The sequence below is a fragment of the Lissotriton vulgaris genome, chromosome 9 (assembly GCF_964263255.1).
Source record: "Lissotriton vulgaris chromosome 9, aLisVul1.2, whole genome shotgun sequence".
Lineage (NCBI taxonomy): Eukaryota > Metazoa > Chordata > Amphibia > Caudata > Salamandridae > Lissotriton > Lissotriton vulgaris.
The window spans coordinates 896,334,536-896,346,716 of record NC_141697.1 but is presented as its reverse complement, the minus strand read 5'-3'; the positions used below and the strand labels follow the sequence as shown (position 1 = coordinate 896,346,716).

Sequence of the window (12,181 nt, the reverse complement as noted above, 5' to 3'; positions counted from 1 at the left end):
CACGAGCATCACTCGTTCGCCATCCCATCAATCAGCGCTACCACAGCATCAATCTGTGCAACCATTCAGCAACACCTATGTCCTCTCAATGTTTTAAGGTTTATTACAAATGGAACAAAAAGATGTTAATATTTCACTTCTGTTCTTGGGTTTTCGCCACACTAAAATACACTGAACATAATCTTCACAAAAGTTATTTACAAAACTTTAAGCTATTGCCATTATAAATTACAATAACTTTCATTTAAGTATTAATTATTGAAAAAAATTAAAAGCCATTGTTATTTGTAATGTCAATACATGTAAGTCACGTAAATACAACACATATTTCATTACAAATGCTATAGGTGTCACATTTGCGAAAGTTATAACTATTGGCATTGTAAATGACAAAGCTATTAATTTTGCTATTTTCAAAAACAAAACATAAATACAAAATGTGTCATTTACAATACCAATAACTCAAACTTTCCTAATGCGAGACCTATTGCATTGCAAATGCTTGTTTTTTATAGTAATTTAAAGTGTGGCCTCATTTCCACATATAAGCAAAAGCATCATTAAACAAGCATAATAGAACGAGATCTGCCATCAGGTACTCCCCAGTAAGTTCCACATTAAAATCAGAGATCAATAGTACAGATTTGAGACATCTAAAGGGGCACCACGGCATATTTACGGCAATAAAATACGCACATTCCAGCCTTTTCGTTCATCTAAAATTGTAACATTCAAATGCATAAAATCTCCTTCAAATTAATGAGCAAAATTACCCTTCTTAACTCTCATCCTGCAGATATTTTGCAGTCTGTCCCACATGTTCTGTAGTCTGGAGGCGGAGTAGTTCTCCATCAATGTATTACCTTATTTTAAATCACTTACCCAGGTCTTATATTTGGCCGTAATCTTTAAAGGAAAATATGTGAGATGTATTTATTTCCACATGAAGGCCCTCTGGTTATTCGACTACATTAAATAACTTGAGACCCTTACATTGTCTAAGCGTGCCTTAGAAATGCTGCATAACAGAAAAAGTACACTAGAGCAGTTGTTCTTATTAGCCTGTGGTCCAGAGACCCCTGGGGGTCAGCAACGACTACTCAGGGGTCTGGGACTGCTTTCAGTGCTGGATTTCAGTACTGATGAAGTGGGGGTCCATGGAAGTCAGTAGGTTCAGCTCAGTTCACACAGCTTTATTCGATCTTTGTAAACAGACCATAAAAGCACAACACTACATGTAAAATTTCCACACCAATAAATATAAATATATATGAAGTTAAAATAAGCATTACACAAATTTGCTGTGGCCCAAATAGATCATTAAAAACATTTATAACAGTTTAATAAGTAGAAGTACACAGTGCTACTTGAAAGTAGACCCGCCTTTATCCTCTTCCTAGAACAGGCCCATAAAAATGAGGCAACACAGAAACAAACAAAAGGGTCCGGAAGGCCTTTAGGAAATACATGGCGACCCGACATTGCCTAAAATTTTGACACCTCAAGATTGGGAGTATAAATATTTTTCTTTCCTCAGAGTAATTTTTACAGAATAAAAAGATGTGTAAATCCATCTGTGCTGCATAGTTATTACAGGGGCAGGGAGCGAGATTTGATAGTCTGTATGTGTTTTGTGGGTAACCCAAGAGTAACGGAATCATATTAAGTCGAAAGCGCAATAAAATAAATCTATGTTGTGCGTTATTTATGCGTGATAAATAATTAAATCCTTCTCCTGGTATTGGCGGTACCTGATCATAGTTAGTCAAAGGGGAAATCCCTGGAGTCAACCTGATCATAAGCAATGGAAGAACGAAGGGTCCGATTTTATTCCCTTCGCACGTAATTTGTTCTTTTTGTATACAAATCCGTTAACCATGTCTTTGTGACCTTTTTACATAAATCTGGGTCCTAGAAAGGTTTTACTAGCCCTAGGGCTTTCAATTCAGACTCAAGATAGTTTAGCCACCCAATCCTTTTATAGTAATCTAATTTACAGCATTCCCTAATGATAGTTTGGGTCAAGTCCACCGTGGTTCTCCGCCATATTGAGAGCCACAGTAGGACTGGGGCCAACCTTATGGTGTCACTCAAATTGGCAAGAACCAATTCCAGATGTAAAATGTAGTAGGTTAAGAACCACGGCACTAGAGGGTTGCAGTGACAAAGGTATTGATGAAGTGAAGTGACTCTGGCTTAAACAAATATTTACTGACATAAACGCAATGCCATTTACTATTGTGAAAGAATGGAATAATTCTGGTGGATGGAATTGTGGTGGTGGAAAATGAATCACACAGGCACGCATTGAATGACTGCCTATAGTTGCTGGTACTGACTAGCAGGGCCTAATGAGGCTGGCTTAGAAGGAATGATGATTGCTATCCCTAGTAGAGATAGAATAGCTGTTTGTGTTCTAGACCTGCACAGGAAGATTTTCCTGAAATTAAGGTCTGTAAATACAGTGGGACAGTCTGAAGGCATCAGATACAAAGGTATTTGTCCATTTACTGTTATCCAATTTATTGCACTTCTTTAGGAGTCCATCAGCGATTTCTACTGGTATTATTCCGGGAAGGATGTCATCGATGACCAGGGCAAGAGGAACTTCTCCAAGGCCATGTCTGTTGCCAAGCAGGTGTTTAACAGCCTCACTGAGTACATCCAGGTAAGACCTCTTTAAGTTCTGTCCCTTTTTTTTATCAGCTTCCTTATACCAGGCTCCTTCCCATCCTTCAGATAAACAGAAAATCCCTGCCCTATTCACTTGCCCTGAACAAAAACGATCACAGCTCTCTCTCTGATCTAACAGAGCCAGTTACCTCCATGAATTGTCTTAATTGAACAAAGCCTTGCTAAGATCCTCTGTCGTGCCCCAACAGTGCCAACAAAGAGCCATTCATCTTTCTATCTTTCACCCAAATGCACATCTCTGTATTTGTCCTACTGTCACGCCACTTAGAACTGTTCAACGAGCAAACATCTCATTCAGCTGCCCCCACCCAATTATTGCCATCACCTTTCTAATCCATGTCCCCTCCACCAGTAGCGGCCCGTATAGGGCGTGCTGCCAGGCGGTGACGTGGGGTGGGGGAGGGGCAGGGTGGGGGGTAGTAAACACCGGAATACGGATGAAGGTAAGTAGACAATTAAATCAATAAAAACGAATTTCGCTGCGTGCCCTGCATCGCCAAATGCGATGCAGCGCGTGCAACGAAATTCCTTTTATTGATTTAAATGTCTACTTGCCTGCATTCATGCGTATTCCGGTGTTTACTATCCCCCACCCTGCCCCTCCCCCACCCCACGTCACCACCCGTCAGCACGCCCTATATGGGGCTCTACTGTCTTCCACCCTTCTATTCCTATAAGGTAACCTTTTCTAATGATTATCCCTGATACCATCACCCTCTGTCAACTCCTGTTAGTAACACCTTCCTTCGGAAGGCTTGATAAACCACTGCTTTTGCCAGCCCTTGCTTACATCCCCTGCACAGAGTAGTCATTGGTAACAGTATTGTCTGTAACCTTCACTTGATAATGCCACCTCATGTCCTCTGTTCTTGGTAATGTATTATCTGGCTTTTCCTTATTTTTTGCACCTCCTCTAGCCTGCCCCTGTTAATGGCACATCTTTTCACTGCTTTAGGTAATGCTTTGTCCTCTCAACACCACTTGAAAATATTTTTCTTATGGATACTTTCAATCACAGATTCCGCTCCTTGTCAATTTTTCCAGGTACCAGAGTGGATCTGTAAGATTTTCATAGCAACTCCATTTTGTGTCGGTAGGTGGCGTTGTGCAGATCCTCATCTGGTCTGTCCAATTATGGATGTGGTATCGGGCCACTATATCTGTGCCTCCCCTGAGCTGTGACATAAGTTCCATTCTCTGTGTGCTGCTCGGATCCAGACGTTGTTCTCTTTGGTCTGTTTTCTTGACAGAGATTTCTTCTCACATTTTTTCCGGTGTGTAAGGGGCATGTCCCCTCCTAAGGCAGCAATGTTCAAACTGTGTAAGGACTGCCACAAACCTGTCGGTGTCGGATCCCTACGAGGTCTGGGCTCCCAGCATGATTAGAGTTTGGGTGGCAAATGCGGCAAGATGAACCTGAATGCCATCCAAGATTGTGAGGCCAAGTTGTATGTCTCACATTGCCGGACGTTGACCAAGGCTTGGACACGGTTGACAGAGCCAGATTTCATGAACGCTCGCCATTAAAATCAAGATCTTCTGTTAAGTCCAAAAAGTATATAAAAGCAAAAATTCTAAACATGGCTCACCCGAAGCCCACCCCTTCCACAATTTGTAGTGGTATGATGCTGTGGGTACCTCCATGCTGCAAACTCTATCTCTCACCCTGGAATCTATTCAGGCACTCCTTCCTATATTCGATCTGACTTCCCCAGCCCTACAGCGTAGGGAATTTAGGAAGACTATGGACTGGATCTTCAGTACCCGACCAGAACCCTCTGGCGTACCTTTGGGCTTTAAGGATCCAAGATGGCCTTCAGTCAGTCTACCGCCAGTGAATCCATCCCAGAGGCTGACTGTGCCATTTGACCTCATTCGGAGGTCAGTCACAGCTTTGGACTCGACCCCGATACAATTTACGGTGCCTCAGCCTATGCCTCTACCTTGATTGTTGACACCTGCACTAATGCCGCCTATGCGAGAGAGGGAGTCAATGATCCTGTTGGGTTCAAAGCAGATCTGTAGCGTCTTCCATCGATATTGCACCAATCATTCAATTAACAGTGCCACAGCCCACGCTGCAGCCTTGAGTGTTGACACCGTCACCGATGCCACCTATGCTGGATGGAAAGAAAATTATCCTGTTGCGTTCAGAACCAAATTCCAGGAGACCTCCATTGGCTCGCACCAATCTCGCTAATATCCACACTCCGACCCTGAATTACTCCTGCAACAATGTCATGACTAGTAAGATGATGACAACAGCAGTACACCATACGAAGATGAAAAGTTATTTTTAGACCTCCAAGACACCAGTGGCTTAGGCACATCGCATGACGTTGGCCTTGTTTTACCTTTGCTTAATGTGGTTAAAGGAGAGACTGCCTCCTATGCCACTGTCATTAGAAGTATATGAACAAGTGGGGAGTGTGAGAATCACGCTCCACACCCAGACGCACTGCAGTTTCAGGATTCTAAATCCAACTGATTATAATCCATTTGTCCTTGCTTATATCCATCAAATTATTTTTCCAAAAGTTTGCCATCGTTTTCTTCTTTTCTTTAACTGTAATCCACATATTCAACATATTGCGTTTTAGGAAGCTTAAAGTATTCACTTGTGCCCATCCAGGCCTCGTTGAAAATACGGACCCAAAGCAAAAAGTAGTTCAGAGCAGCGTTTCTTTATTCATAACCCAATGCATTTCGGGCATTTCTCTTGCCCTTCATCAAGGGTAACTGTGAATCAACAATTACAAACATTCCATTAATGATCACATTAGAAGAGCATGAGAAGTTCTGGAATTCACTCTGCCCACCACTGAGGTCAAGACTAAAGTTTTAATGAAGGTCCTCCAGCCTGGACAGATCACTAAAAAACCTCTCCTCCCTTTCAATGAAGCCCTCACAAACACACTGTTGGGTGCACCTGCAAAGCCAGGATCTTACCCTCCAGTTAACAGGCAGATTGCAAAGCAGCATAGGCCTGCCCAAGGGAATCTTGCCTGCCACCTCCAGAACCCTTCACCAGAAAGCCTGGCTGTACATGCTTTCACCAGTTATTTGAACTGCAATGCGTTCCTGACCACACCCCCAGGCTGAGAATCGAAATGCATGGAGACTTTCACGAAGATAATGTTTTGCTCACTTAGCCTTGAGATCAGTCAACAACAGCTTTCTTGTGGGGAGGTACACGCATGCATTGTGGTATATTGTGATAAATTTCTAGCTGAGGTACAATCTAACCTTTAGCACCTAATACAAGACAGACAAGATGTGACAGAGTATTTGAAAAGACCAGACCTGGACACCACCAACTGCCTAGGTAGAGGAGTTGGTACCAGACTGCTTCACCACATTTTCCAGTTTGTTCAACAGTCACTGATGGACATGCTATTCGATGCCACTCCTTTCCTTGGAGACAAAGATGATTCAGCCCTAGAGCTCTTTAGTGACTGCAATACAACAACACACTTTCTTGGCCTGGCACCCCCTTTACGCCAGTTGTTCTAGTAGTTTCAGGCCTTTTGAGGCTTCGGAAGTGGATATCAGCGGAGACAATGTCAGAATATGCCTCAACAGCAACTGGCCTCCCAAACCTTTTGAGGCAGAGGCCGGTGATCTGGCCACCAGCCTCCAGGCCTCTCAGGGCAACGATCTACCCTAACCACCACCCCTCCACTCGCAGCTGCTGCAAAACTGCTCTAGGTAGTTATAAGTGAACAATGGACCAGGAGAATGCAAAGTAACCTTGGTTAATTGTATTAAAAAACAGTGGTCCCTAAATAAACAATCTCAAACATTAATCAAAACCAATAGCAAATTAATAAATCATACAGAAAGAAACATGACAAAGAAGTGGGTGCAAGTGAAAAACATGAGTGGTGCTCTCTTGGGTGTGATACGTATGTGTGATAAAAGTGAGCATTATGTGTATCATATCCTCTTCCCCGCGGCGGACAGTCCGTCGGGGTGCGGCCGAATCTTACTTTTACGCAGATCGGACGGCCCCCAGCCGTTTGACGCTCACGCCCACCGTGACGCTGACGCGTCGAAAAGGATATAGTCAAAAATAGCGTGGCCCACTCAGTTGTAGTACAGAACATTAGAGGTCCATGATATAGTCAACAAAGTTTCGATCCAATGAGAGACATGGGATCATCATCAGTGATATTTAAAATATGGTGCCCGAAGAGAGATCAAGTTAAAGATCAAGGCACTGAAACTTGCAGGAGTCACCACGGTCACTAATGATATTGGAGCAAAATGTGATGTGCAGAAAGGGCCAGGTGGAGTATTACACCTCGCACTGTATAGTCCATGGATGGCCTGCATTCAAGGAAGACTTCACAACTTTTCCCTTTATTGTAGACTAATTTTACATGATTCTCATCAGAGCCTTCACTCTCCCTCAGTGAAAAGAGGAAAAATATACTATGAGCCTGATGTTTCATCCCTATGCCTGGGTCTTGGTGAGAGCGGCTCTGAGACTTCTTGGCCTCTTGACCTCCTGCATCCTGCTTGCGGACCACACCAGGTGGCACATGCAGGCTCTGCAGTAGGATTGGAGTCTCATTGGGCTCAGCACCAAGGGAACCTTTCAGATTCCATTCAGGGGTCGGAGAAAACTGTGAAAAACCTTCAGTGGTGGCTGCTAGACTGCATTTGGACTGGTGGCAGATCCCTCTCTCCACACCACCCAGAGCGTACTGCCATGCTTCATGCATTGTTTGCTGGGTTGGGGAAGTCATCTGGGAAAGGTCTTTGGTCATCAGAGGAAGCTCGCCTCCACACCAACTTGTTCGAGTTACGGCCGATTAGCTTGCACTGAAAGCAATCCTTCAGACTATCAAGGAGGAACGAGTGCAAGTTCTGACAGAGATCACTCCAGCCATGTGGTATTGCAACAAACAGGACAGAATGTTGTGGGTCTTGTGCCAAGAGGCATTACCCTACTAATAGTGGCTCAATGTTATGGGAATCTCCCTGGTTGTACAACACTTGGCAGGATCTTTAACACCAAGGACGACAAACTCAAAGATGTAGCCTAGCGAATCTCGAATGGTGGCTGCACTCAGATGGGCTCGGGACTTCTGTACACCGTCCCAATTTTACCTCTCCTGTCCACAATTCTGAAGTAGAGCAGGAATGGCAGTCCCCAAGTCATCCTTGAGGGTCTAGGCTGAGCAAGAAGAGTGTGGTACCTGTAACCTACTGGTCAGAAGCATCTGTTCTCTGATTTGAGCGCCCCTTTGGATGACCTCCTGTGCAGAATCAGGTCAGGATCCTGCAACCAAGCCTGCGCAACCAACACCACCATGCATGACATGGAGATTAAGGCACGCCAGATGATGGCCTTTGATCTTCCTCCCAGAGTTGTTGGTGTAATACTGGCAGCCTGTTGTCCCTCTACTAGAAACATTTATGTGGGCAGCGGGATTAGTTTGTTGTATGGCGTTCCTCATGCAACATGGAGAATTTGCAGCTACAGTTAGCAGATATACTGTTGTTTTGTTTGCTTTAGCCTAGCAAGGCCTTGCTTTGGCATCAGTAAAGGCTATTTGTCGGCTCGTTCTGCATTTTTTACATCTCTTTTCAAATAACCAGTTGTGATGCACTTTTTGGAAGGGCTATTTACCTGTTGTCACCAACGCCTTTTGTGATGTTGCTGTGTTATCTTCTCACATTCTAGATGTGGACCACATTTGAACCAATGCACAGCTATATTCCCCGACTATTGACACTGAAAACAACATTCCTTATTGTAATGACTTTTGCTTGTCAACTGATTGAATCTGTCCAGCAGCCGTATGCTAATTTTTCTCCAGACATACTGGTTGTGCGGATAAAGGCTGCTTTCTTCAGAAGGTTGTCACACCATTCCCCTTATGGCAAGTGTTGGAACTTGGGTTGCTGGTTGAGGTGGGTGAAGCCTTGATCAAGAAGTAACCACAATTTCTGTCAGGGTGAAGTCACAGCAAACCCCAAATTAACTTGTGCTTAACCCTTTGGTAGCTTGGCACAAAAGCAGTCAGGCTTAACTTAGAGGCAATGTGTAAAGTATTTATGCAACACTTAAAACACTAAGAAGGTGAAAACACAACACAAGAAAAATTCTACACCAATGTAGAAAATCAGACTAAAATCGAATCAATTATTTCACACCAAAAGAACAAAATTCCAATCCGTAGACTGGAGGTATGCAACTTAAAAGTTTCAGGTAAGTAAAGTACCTCAAAGCACTGCTGGTGACATCTTGTCATGCAAGACCAGGTGAAAAGTCACAAGTTCAGGCCAAACGCAATGGGGTGTGTTCTAGATACAAGGACCAAGTTAGTCCAGCTGCAAGAGTTAGCTTAAAAGTCCAGCACGCAGAGTTCCATTCACGGTGGAAAGGGCTGCGAGGAACAGAGTTGTGGATGGTTGTTAATGTAGGGCAAAGAGTGCACCGGGTGTTACGGACTGTCATTGCTGGAGCTTAGCACTGGCAGTTAAAGCGCCTTATCATTGCTGTAGCACCAAGTGCTGCTCATGTGCTGACAGGCATCAATGGTGGTTGCTGTTGCGCTAAAAGTCAAGTTCACCAGAGCTTGGCGGGTGCCATGGCAGCAAGATCTTGGTGCAGACGAGCACTATCGCAAAGAGCTCATAACTTCATGACTTCTCCTTTTCTTGAGTAGAGAGAGCTCAATTTATGTCACAACAAGGACCCAGGATCTAAGGGGCTCCTCTTTGGGGATCAGGAACTCACTCCAACAGAGGCCACTAGGGCTCAGGCAGGTCCAGGCAGCGGGGCAGTTGAAGGGGCCTCTGGAGTGTGTTATGGACCTGTAGCTCAGAATAGGAGGTCAGACAGCCGACCGTGTGAGTCACTCAGCCTGGGATGAAGGGTGCAGGTTCAGTCTTCATTCTCAGCAAGCAGGGCAGCAGGCAGCAGTTCAGCAGAGTAGCAGGGCAGCAGATTAGCAGTCCTTCTAGCAGCAAAGCAGTACAGCAGTCTTGCTTCTGTAGTATCCACAGGTCCAGAGGTATACTGAACAGTTGGGTCCATTATTTATACCTGGTGCCCAATTTGAAGTATGTTTCTAGAGAATTTCCTTTGAAGTCCTTGAAGTTTCCCGCCGCCTCTACCTTGGCTTCAATATGGGTGTATGAAAAATGCAGTGATGACCTGCCCTTGGTGTAAAGGAAGTGCACAAGCGATTCAGTTGCAAATGCGGCTGTGTCCAGTCCCCCCCATCCTGCACGTTTATGGCCCATCCAAGCACAACTAATCACTCTATTGTGTGACTGTCTGGGAGGAAAAAACAAAGTCCACCTGTAAACTACACCCAGTAATGTGACCCAGGAGCAGGCTGCAGGCACCAAATGGTTGGAACACGAAAATGGCAACTTTCTTAAAGTGTCATTTTCAGAATTGAGACTTAAATTCCCACTTTACTATTAAAGAGGGCTTTTAATTATAATTCTTAAGACACTAAACTCGATATCCCTTACTGCTCCCAGTTGAAAGTAATCTCTTATTAAACGTAATAAGGCAACCCAATGTTATCCTGTGGGAGAAGGAGGCCTCACAGTACTGAAAAACGAATTTAGGATTGTTTCACTACCAGGACATGTAAAATTGAAAAGCACATGTCCAACTTATTAAATGCACTGCACCATGGCCTACGGGCTACTTAGGGACTACCCTGGGGTGACGTATATGACATATATGTATCAAAAAGGAAGGTTTAGGCCTGGCCAAAAGGTTTATTGTGCCATGTCGAAGTTTGAATTGCACACACACGCTGCATTAACAGGCCTGAGATATGTTTAAAGAGCTACTTACGTGGGTCGCTCAATCAGTGCTGTAGGCCCACAAGTAGCTTTTAATTCACCGGCCCTGGGTACATGAGTGCCACTTTAGTATGGACTTACAAGTTAACCCTTTCGATGCTGATGACGAGCTCAGCTCATCATCACCCACGGGTGTCGTGTGCTGATGACGAGCTGAGCTCGTCATGGTGCCACTAAAATGGCATTTTCCAGCACACAGCGGGAAAACGCCTAGCAGCCAAGAGGTTAATTAAACGTGCCAATTGGTTGTAAGCCACTTTCACCATATTTAAAGGAGAGAGCACAAGCATTTGAGCACTGATTAGCAATGGTAACGTTTGCAGAGTCTTAAAAGCTGACAAACGTTTTTAGAAAACAGGAGGGTAAAGGAAAAAAGTTTGGGGTGACTCTGCAGAGAAGGCCGAGTCCACCAGCAATCCATCACCTTACCAGCTTTCTTCACCCCTCCAGAGATGAGGAACCACTCCATCGGCTTGACCCCAAGAGGGCATTACATTTTTACAAAAGTCGTGCAAGATATATCAGGGTGTAGAATACGATATTTGCTTGGCTTCTCTGGGGTGAAGTAGAGGAAAGCGGCTCAGAAGAGTATCATTATTAGATGGATTGTCTTATGTATAAAGATCTTTTATGGGCTGGCTAAGAAACAGCCCCTGGAGGGCTTAAATGTTCATTCCACCAGCGAGAAGGCTACACCACAGCACTGGGGTGTAGTATGCCGGTATTTCAAATTTTCCATGCTACTAAGTGGGCGTCAGTCCGTATATTTATAAAGCACTACTGCCTACATTGCCAAGCCCGGCTGAAAGGGCATTTTTTCCAGTCTGTCGTGCAGGATTCCTTGGTACTAGCCATTCCACAGGCCCACCTACTGGGGGAGTATTTATTTACACAGTGAGAATTCTGCAACTAGAAATATCCATCAGAAAAAAAACGTATTTGCCTTCAATAACGCTCTTTCTGATGAATACTCCATCAAACTGTAGATTCCTCACTGGCCCGCCATCCTCCGTTTTCTATGGAATCGACTTTTCTGGTCCAGACTAATAAAGAACCAATCTAGAGATCTGCACACTGGCATATTCTGATTTCAGAGGATCCACATCCAAAGGTGCGAACACGGATCACAAATAAACCGACGTCAGTGCTCGGATATGACACAGATGTGGTGGGCCTAATGTTACATCTAGGGTTGGAAGGACCCAACTTGGAGCAGTGCAATGCCACCTACCGATGTGCAAGGGAGTTGCTATGAAAAACTTCTGAATCCAGTCTGCTGCCTGGGGAAATTTGCCAGGTGAGAAATCTGCATTTAGGGTATCCACCTAAAAGAGCGTTACCAAAGATAAATAACTTTTTCATACTTGCCCTTGGTCATGTCATCAACTCTCTCTTGCTGCCGTTAATGATGCTCACTCTTTTCCCCGTAGGGTCCATGCACTGGGAACCAGCAGAGCCTAGCCCACAGTCGCTTGTGGGATGCCGTGGTTGGCTTTCTCCACGTGTTTGCCCACATGATGATGAAGCTTGCTCAGGTACAGTCACCTCTTCCCTCAGCGAGGGCTTAGGGAACACAATGGATTTCTGCTGCTGATGAGCCTATGATCTCTCGGCTTCCAATAGGCCTTAGATTCCATGCCACACTGCA

General features: G+C 44.5%; 1 protein-coding gene across 11 annotated transcripts in view; it reads left to right on the top strand.

Moving 5' to 3' along the window:
• Positions 1 to 12,181, top strand: part of RYR1 (ryanodine receptor 1) — a 1,215,008-nt gene that overhangs the window by 1,003,829 nt on the left and 198,998 nt on the right. For all 11 annotated transcript variants that reach the window (XM_086938669.1, XM_086938668.1, XM_086938662.1 and 8 more), the window contains 2 exons: positions 2,540 to 2,668; positions 11,964 to 12,068. In XM_086938669.1, the coding sequence (XP_086794795.1) occupies positions 2,540 to 2,668; positions 11,964 to 12,068 (234 nt within the window). The remainder of the gene's footprint in view (positions 1 to 2,539; positions 2,669 to 11,963; positions 12,069 to 12,181) is intronic.